This window comes from Erpetoichthys calabaricus, chromosome 2 (genome assembly GCF_900747795.2).
Source record: "Erpetoichthys calabaricus chromosome 2, fErpCal1.3, whole genome shotgun sequence".
NCBI classification, from domain to species: Eukaryota; Metazoa; Chordata; class Cladistia; order Polypteriformes; family Polypteridae; genus Erpetoichthys; species Erpetoichthys calabaricus.
In genome coordinates this window covers 213922931-213946530 of record NC_041395.2, presented here as the reverse complement: position 1 = coordinate 213946530, position 23600 = coordinate 213922931, and the positions used below count along the sequence as shown (strand labels likewise).

Sequence of the window (23600 nt, the reverse complement as noted above, 5' to 3'; positions counted from 1 at the left end):
TTGCAATTTTTGATGCGGGTGAATCACCCTCAACATCTTCCCTAAATGGATAGCACTTAAATGTAGCGATTGGCTCAAATAAAGCTGAGTCTTGAAACCGTCTGTCAAAGTCTGACAGACAATTTTCAATCTGCTGTGTGTAGCGTATGCTGTCAAGTTGCGCACACACCTTTCATTGTGTCTCCAGCTCTGACTCAAGGTTTTGGATGTTCCCCAAATCAAGGCTCTGCAGCTTTGAATACAGATGTTGCATTTTTCGTTTGAAAGAATTAACTGAGCTAATCATATTGACCATGGTTTTCTCGTTTCCTTGCAGCTGTAAATTAAGCTCATTCAACATGTTGGTCAGATCGGAAAAAAAATGCAAAGTCTAGCGGCCATTGATCGTTATTAAGTTGCTTGTATTCTGCATGTTTAATGACAAGGAGAAACTCCTTTTTCTCCAGCCAGGGGTCTTGAAATCTCAACAGGAATTTCTCCCTAGCCATCTGCCTCAATGAAGGCCTCTTTTATCATCTCTCCATCTTGGAAGGACTTCTTATGCTTAATGATCGAGTGACTCACCTGGAACGATGCTTCACTGTGTCTGCCTTTGCTTTTGAATTCAGCCGAGTGAAAAATGACGGCTGTCCGATTAACTGCGATTTTAGTTCCCTCTCCCTTCTCTTTCTCAGATCACTTTTCGGAAGGAAGTCATTTTTGTAGTTTTTATGAACAGTTTGAAAGTGCCTTTCCACATTTTCCTTCTTTGGAATAGCAATGATAGATTGACAGATCAGACAAATGCACTTCGATTGTGACATTATGAGAAAAAAAATCCTCTTCCAATTCCACATCCAGCCCATAACCAACACATTTTTTTTTAAATCCCTTCTTTAGTCGATATAAATTGGAAGCCTAACAAGATCACTTAGCCGGAGTTCTGCAGTAGCTTGCGTGTTTGATCGTGCGTGCAGGATGACAAGTGCTCCTTGCAGAACTATTTATACTTATAAGTATAATTACCTCACTGTAAACTTGCAATACAGTTATAATATTGCACAACCTGAGTCACTATATAAAGTGCGTATTTACATATGATGATGATATCATTTTTAAGATGAAATGCAGCAAAATCTGTTTATTATGTTATACGGATAAAACTTTAACTTTAACTACACGGTGCCGCAGCGCTAGTGAGCCGCTGGTGTTCCATTCATGGATTGTTCCTGCCTCGCGTTGTATTCTTGCTGGTGCTGACGCAACACTGGAAGGATAGATGGATAGAATAATTAAACACGTACTACGAAGATATTTCGATGTTCCTTAAAAGTTTTGAAGAAACTGCGTTCTAAGCTTACAGATGGCTTAACGTCTATTACAGAGCTGATTGTGTGGCGATTGGGTATTTGGAGAAAGAAAAGTAAGGACAAGAATTGAAGGTTAGTACGTTTGAAAGAGACAGTACTGTTACAATAAAGTATTTCATCGAAGGTCGCGCATGGCGCAGCAAGCATCTTGCGTGAGACATGAACAATCACTGCTCCACCGTGTTCCCATGTTTAATAACATGTTTTAACTCCTATCATCATGAAAATTATATCATGTATACATCTCAGTATTTTAATTATTCAGAGAGCTGTAATATCATGAATGTAATGGATTCTGTGTCCTGTTGGAGGACGAGAAAGCCCGGAAGCATGTAGTAATTCACACACAGAGCACATAGAAGATCAAATACAAAACAAAGCATTTAACGTGCTACTTCAGTTACGATGGGATTGAGAAACTAGTAAATTAAACGATTTAAGATGAAGTTTATGATGTTCTACTTTAATGACAAAATAAACTACGTGATTAAAGTGGAAATTTAGAGATTAAAGTTGACATTTCGTGCTTTTTTTTCTCTGTACCCATATAAGCTTTCATATGACACTCAAACGGTGAGCTATGACTCGCCTTTTCACGGAAGCTTTGATATGTGACAACTTCTTTTTTATTTCGGGTACTGTGCGACTTTGTGAACTTGAGCTTTCGAGTTTCTCTGACACGCTATGTCACTCGATCAACTTCCTTTTGTTGTTTATACCACTGTTTAAACCAACAAACAGTACATTTTTCCTTGCCTCCACTTGGTATTTGCTGAAATTCTTCTATTTTCCCTCTTGCTTTTGCCATTGTCTTTTCACAGAAGGCTGAGCTTAAGGGCTATTTATATTGATTTGCATATTCAAAGAAGCGTAATTCTGGGAGGAGTTGGGGCGGGACAGCAGGCGTGTGCACGTGCATTATTTTTCACGCTGACCGGAATTTATGTAGCAGAAGAGCGTGAAATCTGGTGTTCGCACAGATTTATGCATCTGGATTTTTTTGTGCGTAAGCACATTTCCGTTTTTGTACTTACGCCATATTATAGTGTGAGTACTACGCACGGCGTTATACATGAGGCCCCAGCTCCTATGAGCCTGAAGGGGGGGGTTATGAATTTTTATTTTATGCTTTATTTTAAATAAACCATGTTTCTTTTGTTCTTATTGTTGGAAATATTCCATTTGTTTTATATACAAATACAGCTATTTAATATAACTATGTGGCATGGTGGTGAGTACTACTAGCTCATATGTCCCTGCTTTCACACTGTCTATGTAAAGTCATTTCTTGTATCTGTGTGCATTTTGGTCCTATTACTCTGGTTGTCCATCTACATCTCAAAGGCAAGTGTTTAAGGCTAATTACTGATTACTGACTGTATTAAACTATGTTGGTACTTATACGGCATCTGATGCTCCTGGGACTGGCTCCTGCTCCCCACTCCCGAAAACTGGATTTGATAAGCTTGATTATCGAGAAATTAACAATTACTAAGGATTGTACAGGACATTTTTAGACTTTTGACACTCTGTGTGCAGTGCCCAAGAGAGGCTTATTTACTGCTTTAAATAAAGAAGACAAAGATTAAAGTATGCCAACAGACTTTTTTATCCAATAAGGTAATAAAGGAGTAGAAATTGTTATCCTGCTGAGCTCAGGGATTCATCTTAATGGAAAATGAAGTCATAAAAGACACCTTCTACTTGGAAAAAGTTTAACATGGCAAACTTGTACTGGATAATGAAATTTCAATAAAAATCCCAATAGTTAGTGTTGGTTTACTCAGGAGGAACATATTGACGTAAACATTGGAACAGCAAAGCAAAAGCAAAAGAAAATCAATAATTTTCAGCTATAATGCTGAAGATGGATGTATCAGTCAGTTTGGATACAGGAGTTCCTAACAGTTAAGCTAAAGGCTAAATAATATTGGTTATAAAATAAAAAATCTGATGTATCCAACAAATGACTTTCTCTACATAATGATTTATACCACTAAAATACTGCAGACCAATATGTGAAATAAAATGAATGATTTTTTGAAAAAATATATACAGTATTATCCTTCCCCAACTGTGCTGCAGCTAGGGCATCAATGTGTGCAAAATAATTATCTCTGTAGAGCAAAATCTGCTGGAACAGTTTTGTTCAAAATAAACAAGCATCTAGCATTTTAATATGCTGACAACTGTGCTGTGTGCTTCATTTTGGAGTTATTGTGTCCATAGACTAACATCTTAACAAAAAGACAGTCATCTGTCCAAAAGTTGTTAAACTGTTTCTTAAAATGGTGGCTCTGAGGCTAAAGATTTGCACTGGTATCTGGAAAGTTGCTGGTTCAAATCCTGTTACTGTCAAAAGGGATCCTACTTTGTTGGGCCCTTGAGCAAGGCTCTTAACCTGAAAATTGCTCCAGGGGTGCTATACAATGGCTGACCCTGCTCTCTAACCCCCAAAGGTAATGCAACAAGACAATTTGCCTTTGGGGATTAATAAAGTGTACCAAATGAAATAAAAAAATGAAATGCCTACATTCAATAAATCCATTTAAAAGATAACACCAGAAACTAACAGTATATTTACAGAAAGGGTAACACATTTATTGCTCAAATAAGTTGCAATTAAAAGATGAAGGGTAAGACAAGATGGATAATAGGATATGCTGAAATAAGACTCTGAGAATTGTCAGACATTGTCTTGGATAGAAAAACATAGTGAGCTACTATCCATGGGCTAAACATAGTAAAAATGGAAGAACCTGATATGAAGTATTATAAAATGGTGATTGAAAGAGTACTAGTTTCTCTAATAGATATGGCTATATCATGATGATTATTTCCTGTTGTACTTAAGAGATTGAACATCAAGTCACCACTCCTGTTAACACATCCCAACTTACCTTCTGCACTGTCCAGTTTGGGCACGCATTGATTCCTGAGAGGATGTCTACGGAAGTGACACTGACTTGTTGGAGTTCTGCAGGGGTGAATCCTACCATGAGACACCCTAAAGCCAAGATCTGTTCTATGGTGTATGAGGAAGGGAGCCCCAAAGCCTGTCATATATAAAAAGAATAGAATTGGTACACCATCATAAATACTGAATGGAAATAATGAAGGATTCATGCAAATGTTGCTATTCTTCTTTTTTTTAACCAAATGGAATCTGCACTTAAATAACGATGGAATCACTAGTATGACTTTAAGCTTTCCATATTAATATGACTATAAGAAAGGGAACGCAAACTCATCTCTTTTGCTTACATCAATGGATTTATTCTTAAGGACTGCAAGTTGCTGATCATTGAAACTTTGAACGGATCCCAGGATGGCAAAGGTGTCAAGAAAGGTTTGCGTTGACATACAGAGTAGCTGATCAGGTGTCCACTGTGAGTTATCTTCCTTTAGGTCCGTAATCTGCTGTGTTGTGGGTGTTATGGGACAGGATGCTGAAAAAGAAAAAGAGGAAGGGAGGCTGTTTCCATTTGTGGTATAATCTAGATGAGGGCATTAGTGTAAAAAGATATAATGTATGGCCCAAAAATGAATAGAGATGGTTGATGTTGGTGGTAGGTAGTAATTTTGGTCTGGCCAATGTTCATTTATAAATTTATAATATGAAAGAATGTGTAACCCAACCGAGCTCTATTTAGTGGCTGAAGGAATTAGATTACAGATGCAAACAGCTGAAAGGAGGTTCCTGTATAGTGTTGTGATCATGTTCTGGATGAGGGTTACTGGATGAAAAACTCACAATATGCAGTACTGCATCTGCTCCTTTGAATAAAAGTTGAGGTAATAAAAGCATGTAGTAAGGATGCCCCATGTGTCTCTTGAACAGGGTGAAGCAGACCCATGGACATAGTCAGTTCAAGAAGAAGGGATTAAACTTATCATCTGGACTAGGAGCACGAAGGAATTCCCCAAAAGGCCCTCAGAATAGTTAACTGGAAAAAAAGTGGGTAGATCTTTCCAGCTCACCATGGCACCCACACAATCCTTACCGTGAAAGAAGGATCAGAAATAAAGTGAACTGACAGTTACTTTATTAATTTCTGATTGTGGGAAAGTGCCTATATTGTTTATGATATGCTTGGATTCATGTAGTTGAGTGTTCATGTGCAACATCTCCTTACGCATTAGCAGAAAATATATAATTTATTCTCTTTTCAGAATAAATAAAAGAACAAAAAATGCCTATCATTTTTCGTAACATGAAAGACACCCAAGCTAGTAAGCAAAAGTGGATGTTACTGTGTGAAAAACTGTGTTAGATTTCACACTCTATAAAATTACTGTTGTTAAAATAGTTACATGTAAATATGATAGAAGTAACAAGATAGAAGACTCTAGAAAAAGACAGGGAAATAAAAAACAGTTTTTCATTTCCAAAGTTGATAATAAACAACTCAAATACAGCAAAGGAGCTACTTACTGAAAACATTAATTTTACTCTTAACATTTATTATTTTACAATGATTCTTCTAAACAAATTAAACCAAAGTTAACAATCAATAAATAGCTTGTCGATGGCAGCCAACCAGACTTTCCTAAAGCAGCTGTTAGTGTAAGCCCAGCTCTGCAACCCTGAACTAGATTTGATAAAATATGAAAGTTATTAATGTAAGTCAAATTTTCAGAAATTCACCTCCATTTACATTGGAAATATATGACTTGCATGCACCACTTCACTTTTTTCCATAGCCTGTGCCTGTTAGTCCTTCCCCTTAAGCTATATGTGTTTATTTCTTTTCATTCTGCTTTCATTCCTTGAATAACTCTCTTTATTGCATTTCCAATAGATAATCCATTACCTGCATCAAATGTTTTGTGAATTAGTGGAATAAATAACATTTTTCTGAATATAAAAAAGAAATGGCATTTGACTATCAGAGAGGGAAATTTGAACATTCAGAAGTACTGACTAAATATAAAAATATAAGAACTCACATCAATAATAATCTAAACAGGAGTGGTCCCAAAAAGCATGAAATCAATATTGTAAATTTTAGAAATACTTGTATAATTAGTTCAAAAGATTAAACCATTATTAATAGTCTAGCTAAGTAACACTTGTCTATAATATTCACATTCTTTGTCTTTCAATATCTGTTTTAAAGGGTGTGTGCTTTGGACCTAACAATAGACTACAAGGTATAAGAATTTGCATTTCAGAAAGTCTAAGCCTCGCTCTTGAAGGGTAATGCTGAAGAAATTGGAAATGATGGCAGCCACCTATTACATTCAGGGCTTGCCTCCAGTAAATTACAAAGGACACCTTAAAGACCACACAAACCATTCCAGAATTTCTTTTGACCTCTGTATTATACAGTCTTTTTAACAAAAACACAACAGATACGGGAAGTACTTGGATGACCACATCAATGACAGGTTGGACTGGTCTCAGAACACAGGGGAACTTATAAAAAGAGCAGACCAGGCTCTTCTTCCTCAGGAGACTGTGTTCCTTTAATGTGTGAAATAGCATCCTTCACATCTTCTATAATTCAGTGATGACAAGTGCAATGTTCTGTGTTGTGGTGTGCTGGCAACAACATTTCAAGAGAGGCCACCCACATCAACAAGCTAATTAAAAGGGCAGGCTCAGTTATGTGACGCACTCTAGACCCTTTGGAGGTAATTGCAATGGAGAACAGTAAAACAAAACTGAGTGGCATTATGAACAATGCTGCACATCCTCTGTCTGACACACTAACACTGAGGACTTTCAGTCAAAGAATTATTCAGCAGAAGCGTGTCAAGAAATGCTTCTGGGACTCCTTTTTCTGGGACTCCTTTATACCAACACCAATCTATCTATCTATCTATCTATCTATCTATCTATCTATCTATCTATCTATCTATCTATCTATCTATCTATCTATCTATCTATCTATCTATCTATCTATCTATCTATCTATCTATCTAGCTGTATGTCTGTCTGTCTGTCTATTTATCTATCTATTTCAAGACATTTGGAGAATAGGACTGTCAAGCCTATACTTGTCATAATTGTTCTAATATTCTAAAGACATGTCATTCTTTAAAATGCATAATATTCACTCAGAATGAATGGATTATTGAAAGAAGTTTTGTAGATTACGGGCACAGTATTTAGCACTGCTTCTTCTTCACTAGAAGTACACTGAATTAACTGAATTCCGTTCCGGTTAATGTCTGTGTGGAGTCTGCATGTTTTCATTATGATAACTTTCATTTTCTTCCTCACAGTAAAGATGTTCATGTTAGCTTAATTGACAGTTCTGAGTTTGAGTAAATGTGAGTGCCCGGGTTTAGTTGCTGCCTCTTGCCCCCAGCTACAACAGTAGTCTCCAACACCCCGTAACCTTGAAACTGGATTAAAGCATTTTTAAAGGCTAACAAAATATGTAGATAATGTTTACAGACATATCTAAAGGGATCATTCTACAGTATTTATATGGGGATTAGAAATGTTATTACTTAAAATGCAAAGCATTTACTTGACTGCGATGGAAAAAAATGAAAGCAGTTTTAATAATGAAAAAGAAAAAGAGAAAAGGATTTTTTAAATTTTATAATGAGCTGTGTGCTACATGGCAATCTCTCCATTTTGCACTAAATATATTAACAATTTTCTGTTATGCAGTAATTTTAACAAGATGAACATGATTTGTATTTCAGCATATAAAACACAAAGAGCACTGCAGATGTACCAACAGATACCATAAACACATATGCATTTTGAGGAGATAAAATCCCAGTCTGCTTAATCATTTTATATCACTAAAAACACTTAAAAAAACAATAGTGAAAAGTCTATATGAATGTATTAAAATAAATCAATGGTTTCACAACAATGTCAATTGCATAAGGCACTATATCTCAATCAATGTACTCCGAGGAGCATTTTAAATGCTACATTCTTAAATTACTAAACCAGGGATTATATGATGTAGGCCTACAGATAAGATCTGGTAAGGAATCATCACAAAAATTGTATTTCTTATTTAAACTATATTCATAGTTCTTTTCTCATATCAGCCAAAGGTGATGTTTAAAATATTTTTCTGCAACATGGTACATTATAATTATCATATCATTGTTATCATGTCATTAGAAAGCCTGTTGATTGGTTAGTTTTGAAACACTTGATGTGCAAATTCATTCTTGATTTGGAATAAAAATAAATGCTGAGACCGACTCCAGAAAGATGTTCGTATTTCTGTTTGCTACTATTATACTTGTGACCAGATATGTTAAAGAAGAGCTTGTATAACATGTAAAAATAAAGGTTCCTCAGTAATTTAATACTTTTGTGCATTTAGAACAATGCATTTCTTCTTGTTATAAAGAATCCTGTTTGCTGTCAACTAAAGAACTGAAAATTAGGGTTAGGGTCTCACTGCCAAGTCTTTTTTTTTAATTTATTAAAAGCATGTAGTGTTCCATACAATCAAGTCAAACTTAACAAAACTTAACTCAGTTCAACCCTCACCCATGAGAAAGAGAGGAAGGCCAACAGCCAGAGTAAAACTTTGAGAGCAGTAAAGAGGGAAAGAGGTTCTTCTCTCCAATATAAATGCTTATTCTAAAATGTTATTTATTAGATCCTGCCAGGTTTTAAAAATGTTTTAAACAGGTCCTCTAAGTGAGAATTTTTTCTAATTTCAAGCAGCATATAACATCAGTTATCCACTGACTTAAAAGAGATGGGTTAGGATTCTTCCAGTTGAGCAAGATAAGTATACGTGCGAATAGTGTAGTAAAGGCAATTTCAGTTTGTTTGTCCTTTTCCACTTTAAGCCCATCTGGAAGTACACCAAACACAGCTGTTAATGGATTAGGAGGGACTGGGACACCAAGGCTGTCTGACAGGCATTTAAAAACTTTTGTCCAGAATGTTGTTAATTTGGTACACACCCAAAACATGTGTCCTAGTGAGGCTGGAGCTCGATTGCAATGTTTGCTGGTTGAATCTTTCCCTGGAAACATTTTGGACAATTTTAAGTGAGACAGATGTGCTCAATAAAAGATTTTAAGTTGAATATTGAATGCTTTGCTCATATGGAGCTAGAGTGAATTCTGTGCATGGCTGCTTTCCACTCCTTTTCTTAAATTTTAAGTGAAAGATCCTTCTCTCACTGTACTCTGGAATCTTTAAAAGGAAGGGACTTTAAATGAATTTAAATATTATAGAAATGCTGATCAATATTTCTTCTGGAGTAGAAATAGGTTGGAGGTGAGGAAAATTGGGCAGATTTTGTTTAGCAAAGTTTCTGATTTGGAGATAATGGAAAAATTGTGTTGATTGGAAGCTAAATTTGAAGTGTATTTATATACAAATCTCTAAATGATTTAATCCCATATGTTTTCCAAACATTAAAAACTGTATAAGTTTGAGAGGGTGGAAAAATGTGGTTATCATGTAGAAGTGCCACAGATAAAATATTCTCTAACTTGAAGTGCTTCCTACATTGGTTCCATATTCTGAGTGAATGAGGGACAATTGGGTTGTTAGTATATTGATGATACCTTGTATTTACTGTTGTAAAAAGCAAGAAATAGAAAGAAGTACTGCAGGATTTAATTTCTATTGTGGACCAAGCGACTGTGTGTACATCTATTTGTGACAATGACCGGGTTTTTATAGCCATCCGGTAATAAAATTGAAAATTAGATGCCACCTTCTCATTTAGTTCATTGTAGGGTCGCCCTTTGGATGCATGGATATTTCAAATTCCAAATAAATGAAGTTACGACTGAATCTAATTTCTTAAAAAAAAAATTGTTAATATATATAGTGATATTTTGACGTAGAAACAGAAGCTTAGGGAGGATATTCATTTTGATAGTGTTAATTCCCCTTGCTCAAGTAAAATGAAGGGTTGACCATCTATGCATGTCTTGTTTAAGTGTTTCCAAGCAGACAGCAAAGTTTTGTTAAAAAAGAGCTTGATAGTTACTTGTGATGTTAACCCCTAGGTAATTAAAATGATCTGCAATGATAAAAGGGAAGGTGTCCAATTTAATGTTGTTTGCTAGAGAATTCACTGAAAAAAGCACACTTTTCTTCCAGATTTCCTTTGAAATTCTCATAGTGCAGTTAGGGCTACAGGCACAGAATTTTGTGTGTCTGATATATATAGTACAATTTAATCTGCATATAGTGATATTTTCTGTTCAAGTCCTTATCTGATCTTCTTCTTCTTCTTTCAGCTGCTCCCATTAGGGGTTGCCACAGCAGCTCATCTTCTTCCATATCTTTCTGTCCTCTGCATCTTGCTCTGTTACACCCATCACCTGCATGTCCTGTCTCACCACATCCATAAACCTTCTCTTAGGCCTTCCTCTTTTCCTCTTCCCTGGCAGCTCTATCCTTAGCATCCTTCACCCAATATACCCAGCATCTCTCCTCTGCAAATGTCCAAACCAACGCAATCTCGCCTCTCTGACTTTGACTCCCAACCGTCCAACTTGAGCTGACCCTCTAATGTCCTCATTTCTAATCCTGTCCATCCTCGTCACGCTCAATGCAAATCTTAGCATCTTTAACTCTGCTACCTCCAGCTTTGTCTCCTGCTTTCTGGTCACTGCCACCGTCTACAACCCATATAACATAACTGGTCACACTACCGTCCTGTAGACCTTCCCTTTCACTCTTGTTGATATCTGTCTGTCACAAATCACTCCTGACACTCTTCACCCATTCCACCCTGCCTGCACTCTCTTTTTCACCTCTTTTCCACAATCCCCATTACTCTGTACTGTTGATCCCAAGTATTTAAACTCATCCAGCTTCGCCAACTCTACTCCCTGCATCCTCACCATTCCATTGACCTCCCTCTCATTTACACACATGTATTCTGTCTTGTTCCTACTGACCTTCATTCCACTCCTCTCTAGAGCATATCTCCACCTCTCCAGGGTCTCCTCAACCTGCTCCCTACTACCGCTACAGATCACAATATCATCAGCAAACATCATAGTCCACGTGGACTCCTGTCTAATCTCATCTGTCAACCTGTCCATCACCATTGCAAATAAGAAAGGGCTCAGAGCCGATCCCTGATGGTATCCCACCTCCAACTTGAATGCATCCGTCACTCCTACCGCAGACCTCACCACTGTTACACTTCCCTCGTACATATCCTGTACAACTCTTACGTACTTCTCTGCCACTCCCGACTTCCTCATACAATACCACAGCTCCTCTCGAGGCACCTTGTCATATGCTTTCACCAGGTCCACAAAGATGGAATGCAACTCCTTCTGGGCTTCTCTAAACTCTCCATCAACATCCTCAGAGCAAACATTGCATCTGTGATGCTCTTTCTTGGCATGAAACCATACTGCTACTCACTAATCATCACCTCACTTATTAACCTAGCTTCCACTACTCTTTCCCATTACTTCATGCTGTGGCTCATCAATTTTATTCCCCTGTAGTTACAGCAGTCCTGCACATTCCCTTTATTCTTAAATATCGGCACCAGTACACTTCTTCTCCACTCCTCAGGCATTCTCTCACTTTCCAACATTCCACTAAACAATCTGGTTAAAAACTCCACTGCCATCTCTCCTAAACACCTCCATGCTTCCATAGGTATGTCATCTGGACCAACGGCCATTCCATTTTTCATCCTCTTTGTAGCTGTCCTTACTTCCTCCTTGCTAATCCATTGCACTTCCTGATTCACTGTCTCCACATCATCCAAACTCTTCTGTCTCTCGTTCTCTTCATTCATCAGCCTTTCAAAGTACTCTTTCCATCTGCTCAACACACTCTCCTCGCTTGTGAGTATGTTTCCATCTTTATCCTTTATCACCCTAACCTGTTGCACATCTTTCCCAGCTGGGTTCCTCTGTCTAGCCAATCGGTACAGGTCCTTTTCTCCCTCCTTAGTGTCCAACCTCTCATACAACTCATCATATGCCTTTTCTTTAGCCTTCGCCACCTCTCTCTTCACCTTGCGCCTTATTTCCTTGTACTATTGTCTACTTTCTGCATCTCTCTGACTATCCCACTTCTTCTTTGCCATCCTCTTCCTCTGTATACTCTCCTGTATTTCCTCATTCCACCACCAGGTTTCCTTTTCCTCCCTCCTCTTTCCAAATGCCACGCCAAGCACCCTTCTTGCTGTCACCCTTACTACATCTGCTGTAGTTTCCCAGCTGTCTGGTAACTCTTCACCGCCACCCAATGCCTGTCTCACCTCCTCCCTAAACTCAACCTTGCAGTCTTACTTTTTCATCTTCCACCATTTGATCCTTGGCTCTGCCCTCACTCTCTTCCTCTTCTTGATCTCCAGTGTCATCCTAAAGACTACCATCCTATGCTGCTTAACTACACTTTCCTCTGCCACCACTTTGCAGTCTTCAATCTCCTTCAGATCAACTCTTCTACATAGGATGTAATCTACCTGTGTGCATCTTCCTCCACTCTTGTACGTAACCCTATGTTCCTCCCTCTTCTTAAAATACGTATTCACCACAGCCATGTCCATCCTTTTGGCAAAATCCACTAACCTCTGACCTTCTTCATTCCTCTCCTTGACACCATACCTACCAATCATCTCCTCGTCTCCACTGTTCCCTTCACCAACATGCCCATTGAAATCCACTCCAATCACCACTTTCTGTCCCTTGGGTACACTGTTCATCACTTCATCCAACTCACTCCAAAAATCTTCTTTCTCACCCATTGCAAACCCAACTTGCGGTGCATATGCACTAACAACATTCATCATCACACCTCCAATTTCCAGCTTCATAATCATTACTCTGCCTTACACTCTTTTCACCTCCAAAACACTCTTGACATACTGTTCCTTCAGAATAACTCCTACCCCATTTCTCCTCCCATCCACACCATGATACAACAATTCGAATCCACCTCTGATCCACCTGGCATTACTCCCCTTACATTTAGTTTCTTACACGCACAATATATTAGTCTTCCTTCTCTCCATTATATCTGCTAACTCTCTCCCCTTACCAGTCATACTGCCAACATTCAAAGTTCCTACCCTCAGTTCCACTCTCTTTAGTTTCCTCCACTCCTCCTGCCTCCGGACATGTCTCCCCCCTCTTCTTCTCCTTCTTTTTCTTCTTCGGCCAACAGTAGCCCAATTTCTGCCAGCACCCTGTTGGCTAACAGTACTGGTGGCGGTCATTGTTAACCCAGGGCTCGACTGATCCGGTATGGAAATTTGTATTGTCATGCCTGGAAAGTTCTTCAGAATGGAATTGTATTGTCCAAGTCCTTATCTGATAATCCCCTTTATCTCGGATGCATTTCAAAAGTGAGCAGCCAATGGCTAAATGGCAATTGCAAATAGCAGTGGCAACAAGGGAAAGGCATGGAGTCCAGTACTGGTTTTTCCCTTGTGCTCAATGTTGTTCAACCCTACATTTGAATGGATATAGAATGTGGCCCACAAGACAAGGCTGCATGGACAAACGCTTTACAAGTGTGCTTTGATTAATTGAGACCAACCTGCTCGCTTCCTCCTGGCTGCAGATGCAGTAATAATGACAAACAATTTTTGCCTCAGGCTTGCTGTATTTAGAGAGGTGTCATATTCAGCAGGAGACTTGGATACATCCAGTATGGAATAAATCAGTTCCATTAAGGTGTCTTTTAGCTGGAAAAAAAACAAATGCAAAGTTGTTTCAAGATGTTTAGAATTTGTTTTAATAATACTCCAGGAATACTTTCCGAAATATTGAACTTCATCTAGGCATGCAAGCACATCATTTTATACAGTATACTGTATATATTTGGAGCAACAATTTACAAAACTACTTTAGATTGATAGTGTATAAATTTTGTGTTTATCCATCTATCCACCCAACCATTCATCAATCCTTCAAGTTTTCAACTTTCATAATGCATTGGTCAAATGTAGTGTAGCAGAAAATATTTACATGAAGCTTTGTATAAAATCCAAATTAATAAAAATAAACGGTGCGAAAGGCAGATGTGTTATTTGTTTTGTTGCTCAGGCTGACTCATAATTGCTTCCATTCTGAACAAAAGAATTCTAGATAGTTATGCAAATAGAAGGTCATATTTTCCTATGGAAGACATGCTGCGCCTATCATGCAGCATATGTTATAAACTGTGCTGAAACCACCAGCTGTCACAGTTTTCAGATTCGGATATTGGAACAGTTCAAGTGTTTTATGATGACATGGAAAATGCAACGGAATGAATTGTTTAGATTGTTCCACAACTTCAAGTACACAGAGCAGAACTGGAAAGTAATGACATTAAATACACTGTTACCTCCCCAAGGGTTACAGAAAGGTTGCTAAAGTGGTAGATCAGCTGTGATAAAAAGCCAAGCAGATTAGAAAATATGTAATGGACACTTACACAAATGAACAAGTTATTTTTGTATTTTTTCACCAGCCCAGTTTTGAAAGGTCTTGGCCCTACACCTGTTATCTGAGAAAGATTAAAAAAAGAGGAGAAGGATATATCTAGGGCAGGGTCGTGGGGAAGGTGGGGCAGATGGATGGATGAAGAGGATGTATTTTAACTCTCCTTGGATTGATTTCCTTACCGCATTAGGCAAAGTTTGAAGGTCACTGCTGGATAGGAAAGTCATGAGCGGGCCAAGAGATGTTATTGTAGTATCTTTCCAGCTAGAGCAATTCCTGTAAGAAAAATGCATAACAGTTGATACATTGTGCATAAAAATCACTATCAAATGCCAGACCATTTTATTTACTTCAGTTTATACAGTTGGGTACCACCTTGTGTTTAAGACATTATAGAAAGGCCAGGTAGAGGTGGTGGCTGGCTGGCCCAAGGCATAACAAGTTAGAAAATGGTTTAGCATTCAGGCGTGTTCCAGGACCAGGCAAGCACTGTAGATCTCAAAGGATTGAGTTCAGTCAGTAGGTTCTAGAACATTTTCAATAGATTTCAAGGTTTTAGTGGCAAAAGACTATCTTACCAGTATTCGGCAAAAGGCTGAAAACAGGCCTGGACACGACTCTAATACATCACTATGTATTATGTGTCATCTCTAAAAGACCACTCTCATTCAAACACACACAAAAACAGCCCCCTCATTTTTGCACAAACATAACATAATTACTGTATATAACATAACATTATACTGTAACATAATTCATTTGTTCTTTGCTTGAACATGTCTGGCCATTGTAATTTTCATGAAAAGGGAATTGCAAAGCTATTCAGTTATGACAAATGTTAGGAAATAACAGAAGTAAAAGGCAAACGTTATTACAGCCATTGATGATTAGGATATCAGGAGAATGTGGCACTCTGATGGAAAATTATAGGGTGACCAGATTTTCACAGTCCCAAGCCAGGACACTTGTGTACCATGTATGCCCATGCATAAAGCCCATCTTTGTTTGTTTAATGCCTGCTTTATGTCATCATCATCATCATCAGAGAGGGATCAGGGAACACGAAAAAACACACTTTTACAAATTAACACATAGCATTCTACACAGTAGTTGATATAGAAATAAATAAATGGCTGTGCTCTGTTGTTGTATGGTAGTTGGTACCCCTCTACAGTTTTTACTGCACCATTATACATTTATTACATCGAAGAGAGGGTATGGGTGGTAATAAGGGAGGTGTATATGGTCTTAGCCCTTGGAGCTTCGTTCTCACTTTTCTAAGTATGCTGTATTGTAAGGATGTTTGTTTTGGGGAGCAATGTTTAATTAGATGGGCAGCTTGTTAAGACGGGATCATTTTGATATTCTTCCATTATTTATCTGGTTTACATAGCCTGAAATCAGGACTGTCACTGTCACCGCAAAGTCTGGTTACCCTAGTAAATTATAGTGAAATAGTGAACCGCTGTGTAACCTGCACATAATGGTGCTGTAACGTTGGTTCAGTGAAAGGTTACTATTTAGTAAATATTAATTTACTCTTGTGCATAACATAACAGGGTAAATCATTCATATCTAAGTAATGTTTTGTTTTCCTTGCTTGCATTTTTTTTTTCTTTTATAGTGAGGAAGATCGTTTAACTTACCTGTTACAACTTAAAGTACTAGACAGAATAAGGTGCTTATACAGATGTGCTCTTTTGCTTGTGCTCAAGGCACAGGGAAGGCTTGAAAAAATAGAAGCAATTTGCTGATGCAGAGGTTTCTGTGCACACCTTGCTAGACTTGCCAATGGAGGTGTGCAGTCCTGCATATGCTCAAGCTGCCAGTGATAGAAAGTAACTTCCTACCCACACAAGCATTCGGCTAGTGTTTCATTAATTTGTATTGGGGATCTGTTTGCCGTGAATAGTGACTATCACAGGTGAAAAAGAGGAATGTACAAAATATTAAAATTGTAAAATTGAAACAGTAAAATAATTTGTAGTTGAAGTCACATGAATGTTCATCTGTTTTAAGATCGACAACTTCACAAATTCACCAATGCTTTTCAAAATGAGATTTTAAAATTTTAAAACTGTTTACATCTGTTCAAGATATCGAAATGAAACTTGTCTTGGCAAATTTCCTTGAAGAATAAAATTTCACATTTCAACAAATTTCATCTATTAAGACGCCAAGTTGTTTCATTTGAAAAGACAGACAGACACAGCTATTACATTAGGTGCTTTGCACATTATATGCAAGCAAACCAAAAAATTGTGATATTGACTGTTATATACAGTAAAATCCAGGACGCTTCAAATTTTTATTTTCTCTCTTTCATTGTCATTTCGCCATGCCTGCACTCTTAAATAAAAGAGGAATTTTAATTACGATTACTTTTATTACATTCAACGAATTAAATAGATTTCTTTTAACTTTTTGCTGCCTTGTTCTGTGTGTTTATTTATGTAAATGTTGTGAGGGTTTATACTTTATCTGCTATCATATTTGTAAATCTGTGCAAGTGCTCTGAGCCTACACAGTATGTTTCAAAGATTGCTATTGAAGGATAAACTGAATTGAATTGAAGATATCACTTAATCTGATGAAGGATTGTGGGTGTCTAAACCAGTAACAATGGGCATATGACAGGAACAAACCCTGAAAATGGTGCCAGTCAATTGCAGCACACAAACACACACACACAACTATACTTATCCTGCATTCCATTTAACTTGGAAGTCAGATGTCAGAGCAGGGAATGATTTCAGACCCATTCCAGTAAAACATTTGAACAACCAGTATGGGTGTGTTCAGGAAAACCTTTGTTTGCTTTCTCCATTGGCATAAATAGCAGTTATTAACAATGTATTATGCTGTATTTTTCACATCCAAGCACTGCAGCAACATGTCTGTAGATAGCAGTTGGATAGTACTGTTGGTACGACTGAATTAATGAGACACAAATAGACAGAAGTGCTAATAAACAGTATAAATACTATAGCTTTCACTAAGGTTTGTGTTGTATGTTGCCATTTTGGATTAACGTCATAATCTGAAGTCAGACAAACTCAGGCTTGACAGACCAGTTTCTGAGTTGGAAATTCTGACTTGGAACTTGGAAATTTTGACTTCTCACTTCAAATAGAATGCAGCATTACTGGGTGTGAACTTCATTATTTTCTTGCATTGGCAGCAATCAAAAATAAAACCAGCTGATCCAATTCAGTTAAATTCAGTTTATCGGCATTGGAGGTTATAGTATTAGTTGTTAGTTCTGTTAGTGCAGAAACATTACAAATGCCGAGACAACGCAGTACATGATGCACCATAAAAATTCTGTGTTCAATCTTTTAGTCATTTACATAATGCCTTTGATAGTAAGCATTATTTCAAAACACTTACCTAGATAATATGTACATTATAGAACTTTCTGAAAGTCAAAGAAAGAAACAGCTGTTGAATTTGAATATGTAAGCTTGTATTTTTTAGTTTGGTTCCTTAACAACTAAACTGTATTATCAATGATATCTCTAATTGCCAGCTCCCATAGGTCTTTTGCAGATTTAGGATGGTACAAGTGATGAGTTATGGCACAATCTATAACCTGGCATTTTAAATGTGTTTAAAAGTCTAATTCAAATACGTTCACTCTCCATTAAACATCCATCCATCCATCCATTTTCCAACCCGCTGAATCCGAACACAGGGTCACGGGGGTCTGCTGGAGCCAATCCCAGCCAACACAGGGCACAAGGCAGGAAACAATCCTGGGCAGGGTGCCAACCCACCGCAGGACCTCCATTAAACATGTGAAAGTCAAATAAATGTATTCTTTAATAGAAAGATTTCAGTTTACATGGTTGTACAGATTTAAAAATACAACTGTGATGATTTTACTGGGGTTCCATCGCTGTCTTCAAATTTGTCTGTTTTTGTTTGTTGATTTAATTTTCTTGTTAAATAGTTTTTTTTAGTTTTGTTATTGTAATATGCAATGTAATGTATTATTTTCTTCTTTCATTTAATGATTTTGTATTTAGTTCAGTCTTTTTGTCTATCATTTTGTGACATTCTTTTGTCTTTATTTAATTGGGCGTTTACACTCTTGACTTCTTGTGGACTCTGGTCTTCTTATGATGCAGATGGACTATCATTAACGCAGCAACCTGTGGCTTTGTAACCTTAAGACATAATGATAAAAACCTTCCTTAAATGTAGTGCTTAAAGTCTTTATGCTTCTGTATTGTTAGTTGGAACTTACTGTAGGAAGAGAAAAGTGACTGTACATGATGTCTGAGGCCTTTAATAATAATGTTTTGGCTTTTATAAGACAGCATGTGTTAAATGTGTCCTAAACAGAAAATAGTTTTGTACTACTGAAATCCTGAGCCGCCATCACCACTCTCTGTAGCTCTCCAATCCATATTCTAACACACATACTGCCAGACTGTACTTTATAGCTTTTGTCCATTCCATAAGATATCTTATTTTCTAGCTAACTTTAGCATACTCTCACATTGTAAAACAACATACAATGGTGTTTGTTAAAAAAATAAATAAATAAATAACAGTAGTTAAAATGAAGATCAATTGAGGAATAGATTGCTTATCAAGAAATTACTCAACATTCATAGTTTACTAAATAAAATATGTTTCATTGAGCTCTGCTACATACACTGTACTTATCGCCAATTGATTGGGCTAATACATTTGTCAGGAGAATATTTTGTGCATGCCATTATTTACAGTACATAATGCCTAGTTTATTCATTTTATGTATGTCCGGTAGTCATCACTATATTACATACTAAATGACATGGAAAAAATGGAAAAGATTTTGCAAAAGCTCCTTTTGTATTAACTGCCTGGGTCAGCTCACCTACAGATTACAGTTTATGCCAACCAGGGTGGCCCACTTTAAAAGAGGTCAGCACTTCTACCCTCCATGTGCTTCAAAAACTGACAATAACTGGGCTGAAGAGCTGGCATTAGTACAGCACCTTGACATTATGAAATTGTCCTTGGAATAAGATGCAGTTAGTTCTTTCAAATCCAAGTCCACTGTTTCTAACACTAAGGATTTTTTAGAAAATAAAGAGCAATACTATGATGTTTCATTAGTGATCACATGCTTTCCAATGTATAATATAAAGAGGTAAAGTAAATCTGCACTCATAGCTTATAAACATACTCTCTTGTTTATTATAGATGATGCTTACCCATAGGTTGTCAACATCCTCTTGGCCAGAATGGCCTTGTTGCTACTAGAGAGCTGCCTGCACTGCGTGAAGAGCTGAAGACTGGTATCGAGAACACTAGCTGGTATCTCTGTCATGTTTAGTTCACACACTAGGAGTCCCAGTTGCTGCAAGTCACTTGAAGATATTAATGGCAATGTTTTGTTCTGAAAAAAAAAAAGAAAACATGATTGAATTGTATATTCCAAAATAAGTCAGTAGGGCGGCACAGGTGCATTGGCGATTCTAAATTGTGCTTGGTGGGTGTGTGTGTGTGTGTGTGTGTGTGTGTGCGCGCCCTGTGGTGGGCTGGCGCCCTGCCCGGGGTTTTTTCCTGCCTTGCACCCTGTGTTGGCTGGGATTGGCTCCAGCAGGCCCCCGTGACCCTGTAGTTAGGATATAGCAGGTTGGATAATGGATGGATGGATGGAAAATAAGTCAGTAGTCAAGGGAAGGCTGTAAGTTAATGTAGATCTTGGAAAACCAGGAAGTGTTTGACGATAACCTTTATAATGTGACATCAAGCAACATACACTCAAGTTGGTATTAGTAATCTCCTGGCAAGCAAACAAACACACAAGTCACAAATATGCGATGCCCAAAGCAAAAGGAAAATGGCACAGTGGGAGAGTATGATTAATTTTTATTACCATTAATTCACAAAGCAATTTAATACACAGATTTCTTCATCTCTAAATCCCCCAAAATTAATTTTCAATTACTTTTAGGAAAAAAGGAGAAACTATAAAACATTAGCTGCGGTGGGTTGGCACCCTGCCCAGGATTGTTTCCTGCCTTGTGCCCTGTGTTGACTGGGATTGGCTCCAGCAGACCCCCGTGACCCTGTGTTCGGATTCAGTGGGTTGGAAAATGGATGGATGGATGGATAAAACATTAGAAAAATAAACACCAGATCACGACATGTAGTAGTTCTCAAATAATTTCTCTCTTTTATATACATCATATATACTGGATGCTAAACTGTTTTCTTTCTCTTCATAATTCTGAGAGTAACTTCATTCTTTGGTCAAGGAGCTTCTCCGAGATACCAGAACTAATAGGTGCCTTAAAATGATAATATTCCGTGAGATGGCTTTAATACAGAAATGTGCTATAAAACTAAAAAACTTGTTTGAAAATTTTCACATTAGTAAAAGGTTTAAGTTTTCCAGAAATAGCAGCCACAAATGGTAGGTCATTTGGAAAAGGAGGGATTGCAGACAAATGCAATGAGAATATTTTTTTTTTTTTGAATTTTGTGTAACTTGCCTAATCAAAGCTCACCATGCTAACATGTCTATTTATAGACAGCGGTTATTCTTTAAACAAAAGCAATCACTGTAGGACTACACTGATGCCGTCACACCTGATACCAGTAATCTTCATGCCTTTAAAATATTTTTTAATTGCTGACATTACCTATATTTTTGCTGATTGAAGAAAGGCATATGAAGGTAATCGTAAATGCATTTAATCAGCAGCCCAAATTGCATTTTTGTGGTTGCACTTTTAGAGATGACAAGAAGTACAAACCTGGTGCAGCAAGGAGAAATGAAGATGAAGAAATAATTGTGAGCCTTTATGCATAGTCATTTATCTACTGCTTGCCAGTACTTCAGAGCACATAATCATAAAATAATTAAACAAGGTCATTTAATGAACTGGCATTGATTGTAGCAGGTTTCAATTAGCTTGAGGCTCATAAGCTTCTCCATTCACACACTCAGTCATGCAAAGCAGGAAAGAGATGACTGGCATTTTTGTGCTGCATATTTTTGGAATATTTGTTCTAAGCCTGTGCCTTCATTTGTTTCCCTTTATTACTGGCACTTAACCTTTGTTACCTCTTCATGCTCTGGTCCTCCTTCCGCCACAGGTACTTACACACAGCTCACTCGGCATTCATTTCTTCTCCTCTCTAAAGTGTCTGTCAAGTGAATGTGGTTTTCTGCTCAGTGACACATCTCAAACCCCCCATTTCTTTCCCTTTTTATTTTAGTGGCCTGCCTTTTTATTGCAGGCTTTTAAAGGTGTGCTGTTTCAAATCAAAGCAGGATGCTTTAAGATTGAAATAAACTTGGAAGACATAGAACCTTCTATTAAAGCCTTGCACGTGTGCAGGTTGTGAGCTTCAATTCAGTGGACACAATGAACACTTTGAAGAAGATTAAAAACATTTCACAAAAGCATGTTCCCTCTATGCTGGTCTTAAAGCTTAGATATTTATGTCTGCACAACTCTACCTGCAGCTGGATACTGGATCTCCTAACAGAGGTGCACAATTGACAAAACAATAACCCCTAAAGGCTGCATGTAGTCATCATCCTGTATTCAGTCTTCATCTATGAGATTGGTGTTAATACAGCAACAATCAGCTTAAATTTGAAGATGACTGTAACGTGATTGGGCTGTTCATCGACAACAACAGCACTGCACTGAAAAAGAAGGCGGTGGATTTGTCAAAATGGTGTAGCAACACCAACCAGGCCTTAACACCAGTAAAACAGTAAGAACATGTCTTCGACTTAAGGAGACGGAAAGGGTTCCACATTCCATTCTAGATCCATAGAGCAACATGAGAAACTATTAGCTGTTTCATATTCCTGGTGTACCCTTCTTAGCCAACAACACTGAGTTCATACAGAAAAATTGCCACTTTCTGATAAGCACACTGAGGTTTATCATTGCACCCTTTCTGCTGTAGTATAGTAACTGAACTAATTCATGAGTAGCTTTTGGGAACTTGAATCACCATTTTTGTTGTTTTCATGGGGACAACCATGTTGTTGGCAGCAACATTCGTTGATCAATTATGTTACACATGAACATCATCAGAAATATTATCACACTGCCATTGTAAAAGATGGCAACATATAAAGACATGCATTCAGGCATTGGGTTCACTTATATAACTTCTTAGTGTACTAAGGGAAAGGTCAACAGATTAGTGCTAAGACCTAAATATCTTCAATTTGCTGACTTTAGTTTTTGGTTGCTGTTTTGAATTTTGCTGATGGGCTTCATGTTTTCCTTCATGTTCTAACACCTGCCTGACAGAAGGCTACTCTATTTGTTCACATCTAAGAAGGTCCATCATGTCCTTGTCCATTAATTAAAACAAAGTTAAATGGAGTCTTTTTGACTTGCTGTTGTCAAGCTTGGCCATCACAATCTATAAAAATGCTATCCAAATGGTTATGACAGATGTTTCTAAAAAAAAATCCACTGTCTTAAAAATTCTGCTGGGAACCACACTACGCAACGCAATATATTCCTATATAAATTCTAATGAGAATATGATGGAAAATTGGAAAAAAATTGCTTAACAAAAAAATGTTGAGGATTGGTTACTATTAGGTTAAATTACTATGGGAAGACTATTGCTTATTTTGCTCAACATTGGATGGGGCTGTGCTCCAATGGCCCTCAGTGTTGAAACACGACTTACCATGGATCGAGCAGATCTATATCCGGGGCTGCCAAAATAAATCCTGTGCCATCCCACTGTATTCCAACACACAAACAGTTATTCCGATGATGCCAGAGCATTAAAGCCTACACAAGCACTTTTAACAACATTTTTTCCTTGGCAAATTTATAGTATGACTACTATCCTTTAACAATAGAGACTGACACATATTATTTTTGCATGGAATAT

General features: G+C 37.5%; 2 protein-coding genes across 2 annotated transcripts in view; both read right to left on the bottom strand.

Moving 5' to 3' along the window:
• Positions 1-13974, bottom strand: part of LOC127526835 (otoancorin-like) — a 32775-nt gene extending 18801 nt beyond the window's left edge. Inside the window, exons 1-3 of the mRNA XM_051923804.1 lie at positions 13828-13974; positions 4614-4798; positions 4250-4405 (exon numbers count right to left, since the gene is read on the bottom strand). Of these exons, the coding sequence (XP_051779764.1) occupies positions 4250-4405; positions 4614-4798; positions 13828-13960 (474 nt within the window). The 5' untranslated portion in view covers positions 13961-13974. The remainder of the gene's footprint in view (positions 1-4249; positions 4406-4613; positions 4799-13827) is intronic.
• An 817-nt stretch (positions 13975-14791) lies between these two features.
• Positions 14792-23600, bottom strand: part of LOC127526646 (uncharacterized) — a 103181-nt gene continuing 94372 nt past the window's right edge. The window contains exons 20-21 of the mRNA XM_051922588.1: positions 19925-20109; positions 14792-14993 (exon numbers count right to left, since the gene is read on the bottom strand). Coding sequence (XP_051778548.1) covers positions 14792-14993; positions 19925-20109 — 387 coding nt within the window. The remainder of the gene's footprint in view (positions 14994-19924; positions 20110-23600) is intronic.